General features: G+C 45.7%; 1 protein-coding gene across 2 annotated transcripts in view; it reads left to right on the forward strand.

Moving 5' to 3' along the window:
• LOC139270908 (protein disulfide-isomerase TMX3-like) overlaps positions 1–23431 on the forward strand; it is a 188422-nt gene that overhangs the window by 89226 nt on the left and 75765 nt on the right. For both annotated transcript variants that reach the window (XM_070888472.1, XM_070888473.1), the window contains exons 7-9: positions 4877–4976; positions 9356–9433; positions 16164–16230. In XM_070888472.1, coding sequence (XP_070744573.1) covers positions 4877–4976; positions 9356–9433; positions 16164–16230 — 245 coding nt within the window. The remainder of the gene's footprint in view (positions 1–4876; positions 4977–9355; positions 9434–16163; positions 16231–23431) is intronic.

Genomic DNA, 23431 nt, shown 5'->3' on the forward strand with positions numbered 1-23431 from the left:
CCTCCCTATCTCTGTAATCTCTTTCCGCCTCACAACCCCATGAGATGTCTGCGCTCCTCAAATTCTGCCCTCTTGAGCATCCCTGATTATAACTGCTCAACCACAGAAACATAGAAATTAGGTGCAGGAGTAGGCCATTCAGCCCCTCGAGCCTTCATCGCCATTCAATAAGATCATGGCTGATCATTCAACCTCAGTACCCCTTTCCTGCTTTCTCTCCATACCCCTTGATCCCTTTGGCCGTAAGGGCCATATCTAACTCCCTTTTGAATATAGTAACGAACTGGCCTCAACAACTTTCTGCGGTAGAGAATTCCACATGTTAACCACTCTGAGTGAAGAAGTTTCTCCTCGTGTCGGTCCTAAATGGCTTACCCCTTATTCTTAGACTGTGACCCCTGGTTCTGGAACTCCCCAGAAACAGGAACATTGTTCCTGCCTCTAACCTGTCCAATCCTGTCAGAATTTTTAATGTTTCTATGAGATCCCCTCATTCTTCGAAACTCCAGTGGATACAAGCCTAGTTGATCCAGTCTCTCCTCATATGTCAGTCCTGCCATCCCAGGAATCAATTTGGTAAATCTTCGCTGTACTCCCTCAATAGCAAGAACGTCCTTCCTCAGATTAGGAGACCAAAACTCAACACAATATTCCAGATGTGGTCTCACCAAGGCTCTGTACAACTGCAGTAAGACCTCCCTGCTCCTATACTCAAATCCTCCAGCTATGAAGGCCAACATGCCATTTGCCGCCTTCACCGCCTGCTGTACCTGCATGCCAAACTTCAATGACTGATGTACCATGACACCCAGGTCCCGTTGCACCTCCCCTTTTCCTAATCTGTCACCATTCAGATATTCTGTCTTCCTGATTTTGCCACCAAAGTGATAACCTCACATTTATCCACATCATACTGCATCTGCCATGTATTTGCCCACTCACCTAACCTGTCCAAGTCACCCTGCAGCCTCTTAGCATCCTCCTCGCTGCTCACACCGCCACCCAGCTTAGTGTCATCTGCAAACTTGGAGATATTACATTCAATTCCTTCATCTAAATCATTGATGTATATTGAAAATAGCTGGGGTCCCAGCACTGAATCCTGCGGCACCCCATTGGTCACTGTCTGCTATTCTGAAAAGGACCCATTTATTCCGACTCTCTGCTTCCTGTCTGCCAACCAGTTCTCTATCCACGTCAATACATTACCCCCAATACCATGTGCTTTAATTTTGAACACTAATCTCTTGTGTGGGACCTTGTCAAAAGCCTTTTGAAAGTCCAAATACATCACATCCACTGGTTCTCCCTTGTCCACTCTACAAGTTACTTTCTCTCAAAATTCTAGAAGATTTGTTAAGCAAGATTCCCCTTTCATAAATCCATGCTGACTTGGACCAATCCTGTCACTGCTTTCCAAATGCGCTGCTATTTCAGCTTTAATAATTGATTCCAACATTTTCCCCACCACCGGTGTTGGGCTTAACCGGTCTATAATTCCATGTTTTCTCTCTCCCTCCTTTTTTAAAAAGTGCTGTTACGTTAGCTACCCTCCAGTCCATAGGAACTGATCCAGAGTCAATAGAATGTTGGAAAATGACCACCAATGCATCCACTATTTCTAGGGCCACTTCCTTAAGTACTCTGGGATGCAGCCCATCAGGTCCTGGGGATTTATCGGCCTTCAATCCCATCAATTTCCCTAGCACAATTTCCTGACTAATAAGGATTTCCTTCAGTTCCTCCTTTTCGCTAGACCCTCGAACCCCTAGTATTTCTGGAGGTTATTTGTGTTTTCCTTATTGAAGACAGATCCAAAGTATTTGTTCAGTTGGTCTGCCATTTCTTTGTTCCCCATCTGTGGGCGTGCCTTCAGTTGCTTTGGCCCTAAACTCCCTCCCTAAACCCCTCCACCTCTCTACCTCTCTTTCTTCCTTTAAGACGCTCCTTAAAACCTACCTTTTTAACCAAGGTTTTGGTCATCTGCCGTAATTTCTTCTTGTGGCTTGGTGTCAAATGTATCTGTTTTGTCTTATAACATTCCTGTGAAACGTCTTGGGACGTTTTACTACGTTAAAGGCGTTGTATAAATAAAAGTTGTTGTTGTTGAAAAGATGGGGTTTGAGAAGATTTTTTAACGAAAGAAGTAGAGAGGTGGAAGGGTTTAGGCATCCTTGTAGGTCAAGAGTAGGGCCAAGGCAACTGAAGACACTGCTACCAATGGTGTGAAGGACAAGATTTCGGCAGCGGAGATTTGAATAAGTTGAGTTTGTGCAGAATGGGTGACTAGTCTTGATTTTTGCAATGTCTTCCTCACTAGAGACGACAGAAGTGTGGATAGGAGTTTCAACGGCTATGGGTGGAGACAAGCAATGTTGCAAAAGTGGAAATAAGCAGTCTTGATAGATTATAGGGTTTGAAGTTCCGATCTGGGTTACACATGATCTGTTTCAGCCTGAACAGATGAAGTGGGTGGAGTCAATGGCAAGGGAGCAGAGTTTATGCTGGGGCTAAAAATGATGCATAGGAGTAGGCCATTCTTTCAGATCATGGCTCACCTGTACCTCAACTCCATTTATCTGCCTTTGCTCCTCCTTGCCCAACTAAAATCTATTGATTTCAGTCTTAAAAATGTCAATTGACTCTCAATCCACATCCTTTTGGAAGAGACTGTTCCAGATTTCCACTAGCCTTGGTGTGTAAAAGTGCTTCCTGATTTCTCTCCTGAACTGCTTAGATCTGATTTTAATATTGTGCCACCTTGTTCTGGGTGACCCTGTAAATATCCTATCGACCTTTTGTCATTTTAAATACCTAGATTAGATCATCCCACAACTTTCTATATTCTGAATACAAGATTATGCCATCTGTCGTCATAATTTAACCCTATTGGCTTCAGTCTTTCCAATACTCATTTGTTAAAATTTTTGATTCATCGCAAACTTAATGTTCGACAGCAAGCTAATGTTTTATCTGTAAATAGTGTCACCTAGGGCAGCATGTATACAAGAATAAGGAGGGGGCCGAGGGTGACCGTACAGGAACGGGAAAAGAAGCGTTTGCTGGAGAAACATACTATGTTTGCAGTGGTTTGAATGGAACCCACGCAGTGAAAGTTCTACAGTTGGACGGCAGAGGAGAGGCAATAGGGGAGACTAGTGGTCACTAGTATAATAGACTCTGAAGAGAGGCCAAGGACGTGCATTGAAGTCCAATAACCCAGGATGTATTTCATAACTGTTGCCAGCGCAGTCTTAGTGCTGTGAAGTAGGTGGAAAGTGTACTGAGATTTTGAACGAGGGCTTAACATAATTGCCTTTCATTAGTCATATTTTCTTTTTATGATTTAAAAAAAAACTTCTTATGTTGGATTTGATGTCCCTTGCCTTTAGCTGCCTAAGCCCTAAGCTCTGGAATTCACTCCATAAACCTCTCTGCCTCTACCTTTCTCCTCCTTTAAGATGCCCTTTTAAAACCTACTTCTTTGACCAAGCTTTTGCTTACTTATCCTAATATCTCCCTGACTCGGTGTCAAATTTTGTTTGCTAATGCTCCTGTGAAGCACCTTAGGACATTTTACAACGTTAAAGGTACTATATAAATGCATGTTGTTGTTGTATTCAAGGTTAAGAAATCGGATTCTATAGCTTCAAGTTGAAAAGTTAAAGGCCTTGATCTGACGACCTCTACCTGTTGTATAGGGCTGAGCTAATTTTGAAGCTCAGTAATTGTCAGTTTTTGTTCTGCTGAACCTGCTGCATTTATACTGCAAGGTGGATTTAGCAACAACTGGGAGCTGCACGTGCAGTCCCCCTCCCCTAGTCTACGTTCTACTGGTGCATGCTGTTCTTATTTACTACCATTGGCAGTTTGGGTTGAAGACAGGAGGTCAGTGCCATTATACAGTTGGTTTATGCCACCTTCAACAGCAAGTGCATCCAGTTTGCACTAAGGCGTTCTTACCAGCGCCACTAGTGTTACTGCTATTGAAGACCATTATGTAGTAGAAAGTAACCCTGGCAGATGGACAATAGGACTAGCTTGTTTTTTTACCATGAACTTTGTTTTCAGGCATGCTTAATTTGTGAAAAGAACTATGAAAAATGTGATGCAATCATGTTAACTGTTACATCTATTTTTTTTTTACTGGTTCATAATGTGGTTCTTATTGCCTGGGTATCAAGGTATTTCTCTTCACTTTGCTACCTGATAGCTCTCTACATTGAACTTCTCTATTTAGATTTAGTTGAGTGGCTGTTTCAGCTGTAGTTTCCTTTTATTCCTGCACAATCTGCTTGCTCTCTCCTATGTAAGTAGTATAACTATATCTCTCTTTTTTTTATTTACCTTATTTGATTAGTTTCTATTATTAGATTTTTTTTTCTCTGCTTTACTCTTGCACATGGGCTATAGTCGTTACTTTCCACCGACTCAATAGTTTAATTTCAATTCACATTTCTCGTATCCATAATTTATTTGGGATCCGGTCATAAAACTCAGTGGTAGAATAGAGGTAGATTTGCCTGCAGTTTTTTTTAATCTACCTGATGCCAGTTGATTTGCCTGAGTTTTGTAGGCAACCTTACTGAATGTGTGCATTATATTTGCAGGGCTTTACACTATAAAGTAGCCATGTATATTTTCATTGAGTTGCAAAATGAAGGAGGCGGAGAGGAAATGCAAACCAACCAAAATAATGGCTGCGTCAGGAAAGATTGCAGAGATCTGTCTGCAGGCTATTGATGTTCATTGTGCAGCCAAGTTACTCCTGGCTAAGGAATGGGAGTTGACATGTAGAAGCAGCAATAAATATGCATTTGATCTTTGATAGATTGTGAAATCAATACTTACATTTTTTCATTTTTTTTATTAATAGGCCGCTGGTCAGGTCACTTTCCACTCAGCAGCTGTTTGACCATTGGCAAAAGAGACATCCAGTTATCTTCGTGTATGTCGGCGGTGAATCTCCACTGAAGGTCTGAAAATAAGTGTATTTTAAACATAGCATTACCTCGAGTAATTTCTCCCGATCGGTTGCCCCAACTTTGGCGGAAGATCGGAGGAAGTCCTGAATATGCATGTGAACATGGTTTCCTATAATCTTCAGCTGAATTTATGTCGGCTAATCAGGAGAAACCCTGCAAAAATTCCCAGCGTATGTGTGGGTGAGAGGGTGGAAGTGGATAAATCATTTATGGCGTGGACCTTAGGCTGCTGGAGGAAATCAAAGTGAAGATTGCAGAGGCTCTGGCCACAATCTTTCAAGTGTGTAAATTGTACCATTAGACTCCAGAGTAGCCAATCCTTTGTCAGAGAACAACAAAATTGGTAACCATAGGCCTAGAAGCCTACGGTCAATGTGGACATGCTCTTAGAATCTATAAAGTGGCATAACATTTGTGACCATTTGGAAATGTATAAGTTAATGTGTGTCAGCCAAAAAATGATTTGTTAAAGGCATGTCATGTTTGACAAATAATATTTTTTTTTGAAAGGTGTCAAATTGGATAGGTAGCAAATGTAATAGATGCAGTGCATTTGGATTTCCAGAGGCATTTGATAGTGTCTCAAGAAGCTTGTTAGAAAAATTCTAATGTATGGTTAAAGAAGAAATGTAACTGCATAAGATAGAAAGTTGGTTGATCGACAGGAAATTAAGGGGGTGAAATTGCCCTGCACCCTGACTGGGGGCGGTAACATTCTGGGGCCAGGACATTCTGCGCCTGATGCAGAAGTCCTGTCCCTGCCGTGGTATTGCTCTTACCGCCACCCCCGCGGCCCCCCCACCCCCAAAGGAAGCAGAGTGCAAGACAGAGTTCCGGCCTGGATCACGCTCGGGCTGCCATCGTTGAGCTGACCCAAGAGTCGGCAGACAAAAAAGATGGCGGCCCGGGCGCTGGCATCCTCCCCTTTAACAGCGCCCGGAGAGCGGATGTCAGCCAACTTCGTGAACCGCCAAACTGGTGTTGACATCCGCTCGCAGCCCTTGGGGCAATTTCCTCCCGGGGCGTTAAGGGGTTGGTGTGTGGTGGTGAGGGACTGCTGCGCACGGCGGTGATATCGCCGGTTGTGTGGCAACCCGGGGCTCTAACCGCTGGGCGTGGCGTTACCATGACAGCGCCTCCGCAAACTCCCAGGTAATTTCCCGGGAGGCAGTAGCACCCCCTCCCCCAGATGAAAAGTGTCTTGCCCCCCCGGAGGCGTTGACAGGGTTATAGGTCAATTTCGTCCCGAAAGAGTTTAGGTAAATGGATGTTGCTGAGTCCACTTTTGTTCTCTATATAGATTATTTGGATATAAGAAATACAGTTTCAAAATTTACGGACAACACAAAGGTAGAGAGTTTGACACACAGTAAGGAAACTAAAAAATGTTAGGAAGATATATATAGTTTAATGGAATGAACGGACAGACAGGTGGCAGATTCAATTTAATGTGAGGTTGTACATTTTGGGAGGAAAATAAAATAAAGGAGGTATATGTTAATGGGGGGAAAAAAATTAGCATTTATATAGCGCCATTCACAACTACCAGGCTTCCAAAGTGCTTTACAAGCAATGAAGTACCGTATATACTCGCGTATCATGCGACTTTTGAAGACCTAAATTGTAACCTAAATTTGGGGGGGTAGCATGATACGCGAGATACAAAATTTGCGGGTGTGAAGTGCTGGCCAAGATTAGGCTGTTAGGCTGTTAAGCAGACCGTATCCATTTAAGGTAAGTCAAATAGTACATATGTATATCAAATAAAGATGATTTTGATAAAACTGCTGTTTTACTTGCTGATACACACGTAATGTTTACGCTTTCCAAATCAGCTGAGAGGCTAACTACCAAAGGAAAACAGAAACTATTCTTAATGAAACTATTACCGGTATATTTATTTTTTTAAATGCTTTAACAATCAAATCTCCATCTATCTCAGCCCATGCTTCTTTTACCCACAAACACAGTAGAGGCAAATCCGGAGCCTTCATATTCCCTCCCTTCGTAAATGATTTCTCTCCTTCCATCATCCAGTCATTCCATTTCTTTCTTATATTGTCTTTAAATGGCTTATTAATGGATACGTCAAGTGGCTGAACGACGCTAGTCAAGCCAGCTGGAATGATTGCTATATCGGTGTTCAATTCGCGAACAGCTTTCACAACAGAATCCACTCGATGTGACCTAAACATATCCCACACAAGTAAACTTTTTTGGTGTCGTAAACCACCTGCTCTTGATTCCCAAACTCTCTTCAGCCAAATCTTGCAGCCATTATCGTTCATCCATCCTTTTTCGTTTCATGATTCGGTTGTTAAGGTCTGTATTCGATCGTTGTTATGTGTTAGGGTACTTGTTACGTGTTGGGTACTTGTTAAACTTGTTTGAAAGCCTAGCCTAGTGTCATCTGGTATCTCAAAAAAGTGACTCGCATGATACATGAGATGTATGATAAAATCATGTTTTGGGGACGGAAATTTAGGGGTCGCATGATGCGTGAGATCGTAGGATATGTGAGTATATACGATATGTGAAGTGTAGTCACTGTTGTACTGTAGGAAACGCAGCTGCCACATTGCGCTCCCACAAACAGCAATGTGATGACGACCATATAATCTGTTTTTGTTATGTTGATTGAGGGATAAATTTTATTGGCCAGCACATCGGAAAGAACTTCCCTGCTCTTCTTCAAAATATTGCCATGGGATCTTTTACGTCCACCAGAAATTGCAGATGGGGCCTCGGTTTAACGTCCCATCCGAAAGCCGGCATCTCCCAACAGTGCAGCATTCCCTCAGTTCTGCACTGGAGTGTCAGCCTAGATTTATGTGCTCAAGTGTCTGGAGTAGGACTGGAACCCAGAACTTTCTGACTGAGGCAAGGGTACCAACTGTGCCACTGACTGACAAAAGAAACTGAAGGATGTGGATGGAGAAGGGGCACTAATTCCAGAAAGTACAAGTGCAGATAGCTGAAGCCATTTTCAAAAAGCTAACCGCGTCTTGAGTTTAAAAAAAAAATTGTACAAAACATTGGTTAAAGCCACAGAGAATGCACTGTGTAGATTCAACGGAATGATGCCAGGGATGGGAAATTATTGTTATGAGGATAAACTCGATATACAGAAATAATTTCCACTAGAGCAGAGAAAGTTAAGAGGAGATTTAATAGGCTTTTAAAATCATGAAAGCTTTTACAGGTACAACCTCCAAAATCCGGAAACTTCGGGACTGAGGCCATTCTGGTTTTCGGGTTTTTTGGACCCGGATACTGACGGGGATATGCGGGTGTTGTTGAGGCTCGGATGCTGACAGGGTCAGCGGCTGTGGGGTGATTCAGACCTCTTTGCCGATAGGGGCAGGGAGGAGTCCAACAGCAATCCAGCAGTCGGCGCTTTGGATTTGCAGGTGCCCGTGGATTCAGAGTGCCTCTTATGTCTTTTGCAGTGCGAGTTGTTTGGGAGTGCCGGTGAGTGTCTGTTTTTGGGAGTGCTGTTTGTACAGGTTTCACTGTGCAGTGCTGTGCTGTTGGTGTTTGGAATTTGTGTGCCGTTTATATCACTGTTGTGAGGGGAATGTCTGGTTTTCAGAACGGATTCCAGACGTTGACTCGTGCGATCTGCACGGTGTCCGGTTTTCAGACCATTCTGGTTTTTAGAACTCCGGATTTTGGAGGTTGTACCTGTAAATAGTGAATAGGGAAAGACTTTCCTCCTGGCTGTCAGTAATGAGGGCTCATCAATTTAAAATAGTCACTAAGACAGTAAAGAGAGAGATCAAAAGAAATATCTTTACACAGTCAACTTGTTGCAGCATGGAATTCATTGCCACAGGAACTGGCTAAGGTAGAGACCATTGTATCTTTAACGGGAAAATTTATAAAAATTTGAAACGGAGAAGGTAACACAGCTATCGAAAAAAAAAACAGGGCAGTGGAATTCGTCTTTGGTTGTTCTAACAAAGACAGTACCAAATTCTGGGCCAAATGGCCTTGTGTGCTGTAAACTTATATGGTTCAAAGTGTTGTCTTCTTTGGATACTGAATATCTACCGTAGTAAAGCACAAATCTCTGTCTCCACTGTCTAACATCTATATAGCATTTTTGATTGAAATGGTAAAAGAACTTGGAAGTTTTTAAACATTTGAATAAACTGAATGAAGTCTTGTCTTTCTACATTTTGAGGGAATTTGTGCATTATTCAAAGGATTTATGTCCCCAAACCATATATTTATTAAACTATTAGCTGTAAAATGATGAGTAATATGGAAAATGTATTTGCTATACTTTTTAACTTGGTATGGATTCTTAAATATTTGGAGAATTGTATTTTAACTCTTGGCATTCTTATAATTTTACACCCCACCAGGAAAAGTTCTTTGAGGTGGCATCAGAACTGATTGTATATACCTACTTCTTTTCTGCTTCAGAGGATGCTTTACCACAGGTAAATCTTTCAAGCTAATTATGTCTTTTTCAAATTGTAATTGATGCATACAAATGCCATTAGGTCCTTCTAGCCTGCTTCTTCCAGATATAAGCAACTCTGTTGTCAATCCTTCCCCTACTCTCTCAAGCAGCAGTATGCCTTTTTGGTAAACCTGCAGAAGCAGCACCTTTTATTAAAGCTTCACCGCTTTTCATTGTTGGCTTTCCAACTATTCAAGCTTTAATTTCAAGTAATTGCTTATAAATTAGCTAGCTTAGTGACAATGAAATATAGTGATATTGAAGGCAATAGCTTGGAGAAGTTGGAATCTGACAGCCATGGAAAGAGTAGAATTTCTCAGTATTAGTATGAAATGCTTTAGGGATCTTTTCATTGAATATTTTGTAGAATAATACTGCATAGCAGGAGGCCATTTGGCCCACTTTCCCGCTCTTTCTCCATATCCTTCAATTTTTTTCTCCTTCAAGTATTTATCTAATTCCCTATTGAAGGCTACTGTTGAATCTACTTCCACCATCCTATCAGGCAGTGCATTATAAATCCCTGTTGCTTAAAAAAGCTTTACCTCATGTCGCCTCTGGTTCTTTTGCCAATCTGTGCCCTCTGGTTATCGACCCTTCAGCCATTGGAAACAGTTTCACTTTATTTACTCTATTTAAACCCTTCATGATTTTAAATACCCTATTAAATCTCGTCTTGGCCTTCTCTGCTCTAAGGAGAACAACCCCAACTTCACCGGTCTATCCACATAACTATCATCCCTGGAACCATTCAAGTAAGTCTCTTCTGTACCTTCTCCAAAGCCTTCACATCCTTCCAAATATGATGTCCAGAATTGGAGACAACACTCCAGCTGAGGCCGAACTAATGTTTTATATCGGTTTAGCGTAACTCCCAGGATCCCGTATGTTTTATTAACTGCTTTCTAACCTATCCTGCCAACTTCAAAGATTTATGCACAAACACCTCCAAGTCTCTGTTCATTAATAGAATCCTGATCATCCAAGTAGTTGGTCTATTATCTACTTTTGACTAACTAGTGCTTATTCTTCTTTGAGAAAGGGTTGTATGTTGGTTGTCTTGAGGGTTGAGTTTGCCCACAGTCACATGACAGGTACACAAGATTGAATTTGAATTGATCTTCTGTGGCAAACTGTAATCTGATATCTGAACTAGAGAGGTCCTCTAGTACTCTCGGTGCTGTTGATAATTGACCAGCCAAACTAGCACATTGATGGGACTTGGAGGTGTGAACCTGTCACTGGTTACTACGATTCTTCCTATACAGCTCCAATTAACCCGACAAGCAGTTGGAGAAGCAACAATAAACTCTTCCGTGCACTGCGATTTTAGTTGGTTAAATTCTTTATGTACACTTGGGGATTCCTAAGCTAAGTCTGGTGTTCTCCAAATCTGGCAAATGGAAAATACTTATGTGGATTTCTCAGTAATGGGGATATTCTTACTGTGGTGATGGGATTTTGCTGGCCAAAAAAATATTGAAGGCTGTTTTTTGGAGGGGAGGAGCTTGTATACATTAAATGGTCTACAACATTAACTATATATTCACGACCCTTGGATCTCAATGGTACGTCTGTTACTTATGGTTGAGCCAGCCCAGGGATTTAATGCATCGTCCCTGACAATGCAACTATTCTCAATAGTTTTCTTAGTTTTACTGCTGCTCAGAAGATCATTGAACGAGGCCTGGGAACAGGTTGCCTGCTGTGCCTCTTCAGCTGCAGATGGTGTAGGAGATTGTGGGGAATATAGAGAATATTTGCAACCATACAGAAAATTGCAACAACAAAAAAATTTGGATTTGAAAATGTGCAGGAGCTTTCCCTGATGGCTTAAGTTATTTTGAGCGCGTTGCGGAGCCGCAAAGACCAAATGGTTTCAGGTTCAATCTCGATGCTCTTGGCTTAAGAATATAAGAACTAGGAGTAGGAGTAGGCCATTTAGCCCCTCGAGCCTGCTCCACCATTTAATAAGATCATGGCTGATCTGGTCTTGACCCCAATTCCACTTCCCTGCCCGCTCCCATAACCCTTGATTTCCCCCATAGTTCAAAATTCTGTCTCTCTCCGCCTTGAATATATTCAATGATTCGCCCTCCGTAGCTCTCTGGGGTAAAGAATCTAAAAATTCACGACCCTCAGAAAAAATTCCTCCTCATCTGTCTTAAATGAGTGACCCCTTATTATGAAACTATGCCCCCTAGTTCTAAATGGTCCCACAAGGGGAAACATAATCTCAGCATCAACCCTGTCAAGCCCCCTCAGAATCTTGTATGTTTAAGTAAGATCACATCTCATTCTTCTAAACTCCAATGAGTTTAGACCCTAACTGCTCAAACTTTCCTCATAAGACAACCCTTTCATCTCAGGAATCAACCTAGTGAACCTTCTCTGAACTGCCTCCAATGCAAATATGTCCCTCCTTAAATAAGGAGACCAAAACTGTACGCAGTACTCTAGGTGTGGTCTCACCAACGCCCTGTGCAGTTGTACCAAGACTTCCTGCATTTATACTCCATCCCCCTTGCAATAAAGACCAACATTCCATTTGCCTTCCTAATTACTTGCTGTACCTGCATACTAATCTTTTGTGCTTCATGTAGAAGGATACCCAGATCCTTCCATACTGCAGCATTCTGTAGTCTCTCCATTTAAATAATACTCTGCTTTTCTATTCTTCCTACCAAAGTGGATAACCTCACATTTTCCCACATTATATGCCAAATTTTTGCCCACTCATTGGGCCCAAGTTTCCACACGATAAAAAATGGGCGCCCCTCCTAGCTGGGCGCCCGTTTTTCGTTCCGAAAACAGCACCGGAAAAAAAACGCGCGATTCTGGAGCGCCCTGCAGCTCCATGTCTGCTTGGCGCGGCGCCCAGGGGGGCGGACCCTACACTCGCGCCGAATTTGTAAGTGGGAGGGGGCGGGTACCATTTAAATTAGTTTTTTTCCTGCCGGCAACGTTGCGCGTGCGCGCACGTGCAGTGTGAAGGAAACATTGGTACTCGGCCATTTTTGTAGTTCTTTGTAGCTGTTTAATTTTTGAACATTTTTTAATAAAAGCACATTGCCATCAGCACTGAAGCTTCTTGCAGCAGTGAGAAGGCCCCCCCCCCCCGCGCCATTCTCCCTGGCTGCAGCACTTTCACACAGGTAGGAAGATGGTTTATTTAATCTTTTCTTTGCTTATAAATTTTTATTCAGGTTGGATTTATTTGTATAATATTTGTATAAGTATAAATAAGGATTTATTATAGAATTTAATGACTTCCCTTCCCCCCCCCCCCACCTCATTCTGGACGCCTAATTTGTAACCTGCGCCTGATTTTTTTAATGTGTAGGCAAGGTTTTTTCAGTTCTACAAAAATCTTCACTTGCTCCATTCTAAGTTAGTTTGGAGTACGTTTTCACTGTAGAAACTTTGAAATCAGGCGTCAGTGGCCGGACACGCCACCTTTTGAAGAAAAAATTCTGTTCCAAAGTGGAACTGTTCTACCTGACTAGAACTGCAGAAAAATAAATGTGGAGAATTGCGATTTCTGAGATAGTCCGTTCTCCACCAGTTGCTCCTAAAAATCAGGCGCAAATCATGTGGAAACTTGGGCCCATTTAATCTATCTATATCCCTTTGCAGACTTTTTGTGTTCTCCTCACAACTTTCTTTCCCACCTATCTTTGTATCGTTAGCAAATTTAGATACAGTACACTCGGTCAATCCCTTCATCCAAGTCATTAATATAGATTGTAACTAGTGGGATCCCTGGGACACCCCACTAGTTACAGTTTGCCAACCTGAAATTGGCCCATTTATCCCGACTCTCTGTTCTGTTCGTTAGCCAATCCTCTATCCATGCTAATATATTATCCCCAACACCATGAGCTCTTATCTTGTGCAGTAACCTTTTATGTGGCACCTTATCGAATGCCTTTTGGAAATCCAAATACACTACATCTACTGGTTCCCCTGATCCACCCTGCTCGTTACATCCTCAAAGAACTCTAATAAATTTGTCAAACACAATTTCCCTTTCATAAAACCATGTTGACTGCTTGATTTTCTAAATGTCCTGCTACTACTCAATAATGGATTTGAGCATTTTCCGAATGACAGATGTTGGGCTAACTGACCTATAGTTGTCTGCTTTCTGTCTTCCTCCTTAAGGGCATTACATTTGCGGTTTTCCAATCCACTGGGACCATTCCAGAATCCAGGGAACTTTGGAAGATTACAACTAATGCATCCACTATCTCTGCAGCCACTTCTCGAGGGGCCAGGTGGCCTACTCTTGCTCCTATTTCCTATTTCTTATTTCTTATGTAAGACTCTAGAATGCAGGCCATCAGGTCCAAGGAACTTGTCAGCCTTTGGTCACATTAGTTTGCCTAGTAATTTTACCCTTCAATTATCTACTATTGGGATGCTTTTAGTGTCTTCTACCGTGGCGACAGATGCAAAATATTTGTTCAAAGTCTCTGCCATTTCCTTGTTTCCCAAATTTTAATTCCCCAATCTCATCCTCTTAAGGGAGCAATGTTTACTTTGGCTACTCGCTCCCATTTTATGTGCTGGCAGAAGCTCTTGCTGTCTGTTTTTATATTTCTTGCTAGTTTGCTCTCATAATCTATTTTCTCCCTCTTATTTTTTTTTTAGTCATCCTTTATTCTTTTTTAAAAATATCCCAATCTTTTGGCCTTCCACTAATATTCACAACATTGTATGCCTTTTCTTTCAATTTGACACCATCCTTAACTTCCTTAGTTAGCCACAGATGCTTCATCCTTCTTATAGTCTTTCTTTCTAACTGGAATATAACTTTGTTGAGAGTTACAAAATATCGCCTTAAATGTCTGCCACTGTTTATCTACCATCTTACCTTTTAATCTATTTTTCCAGTCCACTTTAGCTAACTCTGTCTTCATACATTTGTAATTGCCTTTATTTAAGTTTAAGACACTAGTTTCAGACCCAAGTTTCTCACTTTCAAACTGAATGTGAAATGAAAACATGTTATGATCACTCTTCCGTACAGGATCCTTTACTATGAGATCCTTAATTAATCCTGTCTCATTACACATTACCAGATCTAAAATAGCCTGTTCCCTGGTTGGTTCCACAACATATTCTAAGAAACCATTCCAAATACATTATGAACTCGTCCTCAAGGCTACCTTTGCCAATTTGATTTGTATGAAGATTCAAACAGCCCATGATTATTGCAGTACCTTTTTTTACAAGCCCCCATTATTTCTTGATTTATACTCTGTCCTACAGCGTAGCTACTGTTAGGGGGCCTATAGACTACTCCCACCAGTGACTTATTTCCCTTACTATTTCTTATCTCTACCCAAACTGATTATACATCTTGATCTTCTGAGCCGAGATAATTTTTCACTACTGTACTGATTTCATCCTTTATTAAGAGCCACCCCATCTTCTTTTCCTTCTGCCAAAATTCCGAAATGTCAAGTACCCCTGAATCTTCAGTTCCCAGCCTTAGTCACCTTGCAACCACGGCTCTGTAAAGGCTATCAGATCATACCCATTTATTTCTATTTGTGCTGTCAATTCATCTATCTTGTTACGAATGCTGCATGCATTCAGATTAAAAAGCCTTTAATTTTGTCTCTTTACCATTTTTCCCTTCTCTGATCCTAGTTGCTGGTGCACTCTTGTTTGTACGCTCTGTCCCTTCCTGTCACACTCTGGTTATCGCTACACTGCAGTTAAGGAGGCAAAAATCGACTAAAATTCACAATACTAAAGAAGAACTTGCATTGACATAACACCTTTCATTAACACAGGATATCACAAAGCTCTTCACAGCCAATTAAGTAGTTTGAAGTGATGTCACTATTGTAATGTAAGGAAGCGCAGCAGAAAATTTGCACATAGCGAAGGTCCACAAACAGCAATAAAATAAATAACCAGAGATAAATTTCCCATCATGACAGAATTCAACACTTGGTCTGAAAATGAGATAGGACAGTTCAGCTAGGCTGACCATTGAAATAGTTATTTCAAAAGGGAGCTAATAGCTGTTTTGTGTAGTATTAGTTGAGGGATAAATATTAGCCAGGATATCTGGAGCACTCGTCTGTTTTTCTTTGAAAACTGCCATTGTATCGTTTACATCCACCTCACCGAACAGACGGGACCTCAGTTTAACGTCGCTTCTGAAAAATAGCACCTCTGATACTGCAGCATTCCCTCAGTACTTCACTAAAGTGTCAACCTAGATTCTGTGCTCTGAAATGGGGCTTGAACCGGTGACCACCTCATTCCGAGGCGAGGATGCTGGCACTGAACCAAGGCTGACACCCCATGGATATTAGGTGGCTCTTGGCAAATGGAACAGAACTGAAGAAATGTACCATTTTAAAGGAAGAAATAGTTTTTGATTATGGTGCAGCAATGATACAACATTCCCCCTGCAGCGCCCCCCCCCACCCCCCAGCCTGCCAAAAAAGGGACACTTTGTCACAGTATAACCTACTAAAGGTGATGGCGTTTCAGATCCTTCTTGGTGCAAGCAGCAAAGTTGAATAACTTTGCCATGCATCAATATAATATAACTGCGATGTAGGGATCATTTTGAAATGGTATCGTACTGTAGATACCTTGGTAAGCTTGCAAAAGTCCTCTCTCTCTCTCTCTCATGCTGAACATTCTGGGCAGTTTGTAACAGTTTATTGCTTTTCCACCAGGATGTCTCTGTTCAGGAGCTTCCTGCCGTGTTGGTGTTCAAAGATGGAACCTACTACGTGTATGATGGTGAGTCCAGAAAATGTGGTTTGTTTTTCATTCTAATTTGTGTGTATGTGTCTTTTGTGGGGAGGGATGGGAAGCAGAAGATTCTGAAGGTTTTAGTGAACTAAAACATTGAAATTGGGCCTGGCATTAATCCATAATAAAATACTTTGAGAATAATCTGACCCTCCTTTTAGTCAACAGTTCTGAACTCCTGCAGCTAAAATGCATGGACATTTATAATATTGGTCTAAAGATTTAATTCTTCTTAATTGGTGATTTTCCATATATTAGTTCTTGAATAAGTGGCGGGTTGTGAAATGAATCCGTGAAACTGTAAGCACTACTGTGACTCAAAGGGTCCTAATAAATTCAGAACTAGTAACTTAAAAAAAATACATATTCATATTGTGTTGTGATTCATATACTTGCTCATTATAAACTGTCCAGTGAAGTTTTATTGTAAATTTAACCACACAATGACCTGTGCCTTGAATTTTGTTCAGGAAAAAAATCTTTGAATTTCCATGTCTAATGTTATTTTGAAGCCATGCATTAAATAGATTACTGAAAAAATGGAGAAAACTCCTCTCCTTCAGTACTATTTTTAGCAACTATCCTACATGTAGCACAAAGGAAAACGTACAGAGAATACCAGACTTGCAAATTCCAATCTGCTGTAGATACCGTTTTGGGTTCAGTGGTGTCGAACAGCCTGTGGATGGATCCCATGTCTCTTGCATGCCGGACATGACTCTCTCTGCCCAATAGCTACTCATACGATAGAATAAGCTAGGGAGTGTAACAATGTGCTACTTTGACATGCAAAGTGGATATTGTGTTTTTTTATGTGTCCTTATGTGCTACTTTTGTATTTTCAAAGTTGGACTGAGGAAATAATTGGTACGGCAAGATCAGATGTGAATTGTTAAGCTACTTTGTTTCACAAATAGCGAGTTAACATACAGAGCAACAGTTGTGCTTGGACTCACTTAATTCAATCAATACACCTTGCCTTTGCGTAATACAAAATAATGAGCTTGTTCCATTTCCCTACATTATGCCAGACAACCTCTGCCGAGCTCCTGGAACCATGGACCACCCAACACTATAGGTGTGAGGCATTTACCAGTTGCTGAGATGGGCGAATGAATTATCTACTATTTACAGTCTTTGGGGAACAACTTTAACCATTCTAACCGACAACAACAACTTGTATTTATATAGTGCCTTTTAATGTAGTGAAACGTCCCAAGGTGCTTCACAGGAAGGTTATCAAACAAAATTTCACACCACACCACATGAGATATTAGGGCAGATAACCCAACAGCTTGGTCAAAGAGGTTTTAAGGAGCGTCTTAAAAGAGGAAAGAGAAGCGAAGAGGTTTAGGGAGGGAATTGCAGAGCTTGGGGTTTAGGCAGCTGGAGGGGCACAGCCACCAATGGTGGAGCAATTAAAATTGGGGATGCACAGTAGGCCAGAATTGGAGGAGTGCAGAGATCTCAGAGTTGTGGGACTGGAGGGAGGAGGTTACAGTTGTAGGGTGTTTGTTTTGTTCACTCTACTCTGATTCTTAGACCTCGGAACTTATAGTGGGAAAGGGACAACATGTGGCACAAAATTTTAGGCTTAACCCAGTGTTCATTTTATTATGCAACAAAAAAACGACTAAAAACTACAAGACTAGACTGCCGAGAGAAATTGACTTAAGACATACTGGGCCCAAGTTTCGAGCTGCGCCGAGAATGGCGCAGTCCCGACCTGGATGCCCGTTTTTCGCGCCACAAAGTGCGCCTAAAAAAACCCTCCGTATTCTCCACCTCCCTGCAGGTCCTCTGGCCCTCGGCGCAGCGCAGCAGGAGCTGTAGGGGGTGGAGCCAGGTCTCTGCGCTGAAAACAGTGCCGGGACCTCTGCACATGCGCGCGACAGTGGGCGCACATGTGCAGTAGCTCCAGGCGCCCAAAACTGTGTGGGAGGGGCCGAAGCACGCAGCCTCTAGCCCTGGCCCAATGGCCTCACTGGGGCTGCGTGAATAAGGCTCCTCCCACAGCCAGCTCCTGCTTCCTCCCGACCCGACTCGACTCCCGCTTTCCGCCTCCGGACCGGACCCAGCTCCCGCTCCCGCTCCCCCGCCCCCGGACTGGATCCGACATGACCTCCCTCTCCCTCCCCCCGACCCGTACCGAACCGAACCGACCGACCTCCCACTACCCCCGACCCGACCCAACGCCACCTATCTGTAAATCTGGTGCTGGGGACGGGCCCTGCCCGATGTCTCGGGCCTGGCCCGTTCAGCCTCCCTCCCCCTTCTCCTCCCCCCCCCCCCCCCCCCTCAATCTCAATCTCCATCTCCTTCCTTCCCCCCATCTCCTTCCTTCTCCCCTTCCCCCCCATCTCCTTCCCCTTCCCCCCCATCTCCTTCTTCCCCTCCCCCCCCATCTCCTTCTTCCCCTCCCCCCCCCATCTCCTTCTTCCCCTCCCCCCCCCCCATCTCCTTCTTCCCCTCCCCCCCCCCCATCTCCTTCTTCCCCTCCCCCCCCCCATCTCCTTCTTCCCCTCCCCCCCCCATCTCCTTCTTCCCCTCCCCCCCCCCCATCTCCTTCCCTTCCCTCCCCCCCATCTCCTTCCCCCCCCCCATCTCCTTCCCCCCCCCATCTCCTTCCCCCCCCCATCTCCTTCCCCCCCCATCTCCTTCCCCCCCATCTCCTTCCCCCCCATCTCCTTCCCCCCCCCATCTCCTTCCCTCCTTCCCCCCCCATCTCCTTCCCTCCTTCCCCCCCCATCTCCTTCCCTCCTTCCCCCCCCATCTCCTTCCCCCCCCATCTCCTTCCCTTTCCTTTCCCCCCCCCCATCTCCTTCCCTTTCCTTTCCCCCCCCCATCTCCTTTCCTTTCCTTTCCCCCCCCCCCATCTCCTTCCCTTTCCTTCCCCCCCCCCATCTCCTTCCCTTTCCTTCCCCCCCCCCCATCTCCTTCCCTTTCCTTCCCCCCCCCATCTCCTTCCCTTTCCTCCCCCCCCCATCTCCTTCCCTTTCTCCCCCCCCCCCCCATCTCCTTCCCTTTCCTTCCCCCCCCCCCCCCCATCTCCTTCCCTTTCCTTCCCCCCCCCCCATCTCCTTCCCTTTCCTTCCCCCCCCCCATCTCCTTCCCTTTCCTTCCCCCCCCATCTCCTTCCCTTTCCTTCCCCCCCCCCCATCTCCTTCCCTCCTCCCCCCCATCTCCTTCCCTCCTTCCCCTCCCCCCCATCTCCTTCCCTCCTTCCCCTCCCCCCCATCTCCTTCCCTCCTTCCCCCCCCCCATCTCCTTCCCTCCTTCCCCCCCCCCATCTTCCCTCCTTCCCCCCCCCCATCTCCTTCCCTCCTTCCCCTCCCCCCATCTCCTTCCCTCCTTCCCCCCCCCCCATCTCCTTCCCTCCTTCCCCCCCATCTCCTTCCCCCCCCCATCTCCTTCCCCCCCCCCATCTCCTTCCCTCCTTCCCCCCCCCCATCTCCTTCCCTCCTTCCCCCCCCCCCATCTCCTTCCCTCCTTCCCCCCCCCATCTCCTTCCCTCCTTCCCCCCCCCCATCTCCTTCCCTCCTTCCCCCCCCATCTCCTTCCCTCCTTCCCCCCCCCCCCATCTCCTTCCCTTTCCTTCCCCCCCCCCATCTCCTTCTTCCCCCCCTCCCCACCATCTCCTTCTTCCCCCCCCCCCCCCATCTCCTTCCCCCCCCCCATCTCCTTCCCCCCCCCCATCTCCTTCCCTCCCACCCCCCATCTCCTTCTTCCCCCTTCTTCCCCCCCCCCCCCCCCCCCACCTCCTCTTCCCCATCCCTCCCCTCGCCGTCAGAAACACAGACACTGACAGACAGAGAATGAGAGACACACACTGACAGAGAGATAGAGGCACACTGGGGGGCGGGGGCATCCCAGCACGCTGTTGGAGGGCTCCCGGTGCTGCTGTCGGTAAGAGAAAATGTTTCGTTTCATTGATTTTTTTTTTAATAATTTTTTTTGATTGATTTATTGATGTATTTATCATTTATTATTGATGATGGCTCTTTATTTGTAAAACTGAATAGTTTAATGTTTGTAAACTTCCCTTTTAAACCCCCCCCCCCCCCCCCACCATTCCCTACGGGTGATTTGTAACCTATGCCTGATTTTCTAAAGTGTAGACAAGGTTTTTTCGAGCGTACAAAAATCTTCACTTACTCCAAACTAACTTAGAATGGAGTAAGTTTTCACTGACGAAACTTTGAAAACAGGCGTAAGTGGCTGGACACGCCCCCTTTTGAAAAAAAAATTTTGTTCCAAAGTGAAACTGTTCTAACTGACTAGAACTGGAGCAAACTAAATGCCGAGAATTCCGATTTCTAAGATACTCCGTTCTACACCAGTTGCTCCTAAAAATCAGGAGCAAATCATGTGGAAACTTGAGGCCATTATCACCAGCCCTGGCTGTAGCTATTGTAGGTTTGTGGTTGTTCTTCTAGCTGTTAACTGCAGCTTCTGTTCCTTTCCTTCCATGCCTGCTTGCTGTTTCTTTTTGTGTTCTTCTTCCTGCTTAACTTAGCTATTTTGTGTGTCTGTGTCCGTATATTTATATCCAAGTTTTGAATAAGTTTCCCGCTGTGCTGAAATTCGATTATCGATCCATTTAACTGGTTGGTCCTTTGTTGTCTGATCTAACTACAGACTCGACGTCTCAAATGGCTGTTTTCCCCACCCTGGTCAATCAAGTTGTTATGCATGAAGTCAGTTTTCGTTCCTGACCACAGGATGTCCTTAATTATCCAATTTAATTCCAAAGCTTGTATCAATCAATTTTTAGTTCATGGTCTGCATTTTTCTGAAGATTAGTAAACTTACACAGTGATGGGGAGGGACAAGGCTATGGAGGGATTTGAAAACCAGGATGTGAATTTTAAATCGAGCCGTTGCTGGACAAGGAGCCAGTGTAGGTCAGCGAGCACGGGTGATGATGGTTGAACGGGAAGTGGTGCGAGTTAGAATACAGGCAGTAGAATTTTGGATGCGCTCAAGTTTACGGGGCCGAAATTGGTGAAACACAATATCTGTCCGCTTTTCTGCGGTCCCTGGGCAGTGCGTCATTTTTCACTGCCCAGTACCGCTGGGACCGAGTGGACGGGAATTTCCTCCCACTTTTCTTGGCGATGTGCGGAGTGCAGCCGGCGGTGTGCGGCGGAAGAGGCCTTTTGACTCTGGAATCTTCGGCTCCCAAGTTGTGCGCACATGCGCCTCTCGAGCTCCACCCCCGAGAGGCCAGAGACTGCCAGCCTGAGATTGCTGTGGGGGGTTGGGTGAGATTGCTGTGGGGGCTTGGGTGAGATTGCTGTGGGGGCTTGGGTGAGATTGCTGTGGGGGCTTGGGTGAGATTGCTGTGGGGGCTTGGGTGAGATTGCTGTGGGGGCTTGGGTGAGATTGCTGTGGGGGCTTGGGTGAGATTGCTGTGGGGGCTTGGGTGAGATTGCTGTGGGGGCTTGGGTGAGATTGCTGTGGGGGCTTGGGTGAGATTGCTGTGGGGGCTTGGGTGAGATTGCTGTGGGGGCTTGGGTGAGATTGCTGTGGGGGCTTGGGTGAGATTGCTGTGGGGGCTTGGGTGAGATTGCTGTGGGGGCTTGGGTGAGATTGCTGTGGGGCTTGGGTGAGATTGCTGTGGGGGCTTGGGTGAGATTGCTGTGGGGGCTTGGGTGAGATTGCTGTGGGGGAGGGGGGTGAGAGAGCTGTGGGGAGGGGGGTGAGAGAGATTGCTGTGGGGGAGGGGGGTGAGAGAGATTGCTGTGGGGGAGGGGGGTAAGAGATTGCTGTGGGGGAGGGGGGTGAGAGAGATTGCTGTGGGGAGTGCGATTAGAGAGAGATTGCTGTGGGGGGGGGGGGGGAGGAGAGAGAAAAGAGATCATTGTCGGGGGGTGGGGCAGGGGTGAAGAAGAGATCGCTGTGGGGGGGGTGGAGATCGCTGTGGGGGTGGGGGGTGAGAGATCGCTGTTGTGGGGGGTGGGGGTTGAGAGATCGCTGTTGGGGGGGGGGGGGGGAAGAGATCGCTGTTGTGGGGGGGGGGCGTGTGAGCGATCGCTGGTAGGGGAGGAAGAGATCTGTGGGGGGGGGGAGAAGGGAGAGATCTGTGGGGGTGGGGGAGGGAAGAGATCTGTGAGGGGGGGAGGGAAGAGATCTGTGAGGGGGGGAGGGAAGAGATCTGTGAGGGGGGAGGGAAGAGATCTGTGAGGGGGGGGAGGGAAGAGATCTGTGGGGGCGGGGGGGAAGAGATCGCTATGGGGGGTGGAAAGAGATCGCTGTGGGTGGGGGGAGTGATTGCTGTGGGGTGGGAGGAGAGGAGAGGTTGCTGTGGGGTGGGAGGAGAGGAGAGGTTGCTGTGGGGTGGGAGGAGAGGAGAGGTTGCTGTAGGGTGGGAGGAGAGGAGAGGTTGCTGTGGGTGGGAGGAGAGGAGAGGTTGCTGTGGGGTGGGAGGAGAGGAGAGGTTGCTGTGGGGTGGGAGGAGAGGAGAGGTTGCTGTGGGGTGGGAGGAGAGGAGAGGTTGCTGTGGGGTGGGAGGAGAGGAGAGGTTGCTGTGGGGTGGGAGGAGAGGAGAGGTTGCTGTGGGGTGGGAGGAGAGGAGAGGTTGCTGTGGGGTGGAGGAGAGGAGAGGTTGCTGTGGGGTGGGAGGAGAGGAGAGGTTGCTGTGGGGTGGGAGGAGAGGAGAGGTTGCTGTGGGGTGGGAGGAGAGGAGAGGTTGCTGTGGGGTGGGAGGAGAGGAGAGGTTGCTGTGGGGTGGGAGGAGAGGAGAGGTTGCTGTGGGGTGGGAGGAGAGGAGAGGTTGCTGTGGGGTGGGAGGAGAGGAGAGGTTGCTGTGGGGTGGGAGGAGAGGAGAGGTTGCTGTGGGGTGGGAGGAGAGGAGAGATTGCTTGGGGTGGGAGGAGAGAGATTGCTTGGGGGGGGGAAGAGAGATTGCTTGGGGGGGGGGAAGAGAGATTGCTTGGGGGGGGGGGAAGAGAGATTGCTTGGGGGGGGGGAAGAGAGATTGCTTGGGGGGGGGGGAAGAGAGATTGCTTGGGGGGGGGGAAGAGAGATTGCTTGGGGGGGGGGAAAGAGAGATTGCTTGGGGGGGGGGGAAGAGAGATTGCTTGGGGGGGGGGAAAGAGAGATTGCTTGGGGGGGGGGGGAAGAGAGAATTGCTTGGGGGGGGGGGGAAGAGAGATTGCTTGGGGGGGGGGGGAGGGGAAGAGAGATT

The sequence above is a fragment of the Pristiophorus japonicus genome, chromosome 1 (genome assembly GCF_044704955.1).
Source record: "Pristiophorus japonicus isolate sPriJap1 chromosome 1, sPriJap1.hap1, whole genome shotgun sequence".
Lineage (NCBI taxonomy): Eukaryota > Metazoa > Chordata > Chondrichthyes > Pristiophoridae > Pristiophorus > Pristiophorus japonicus.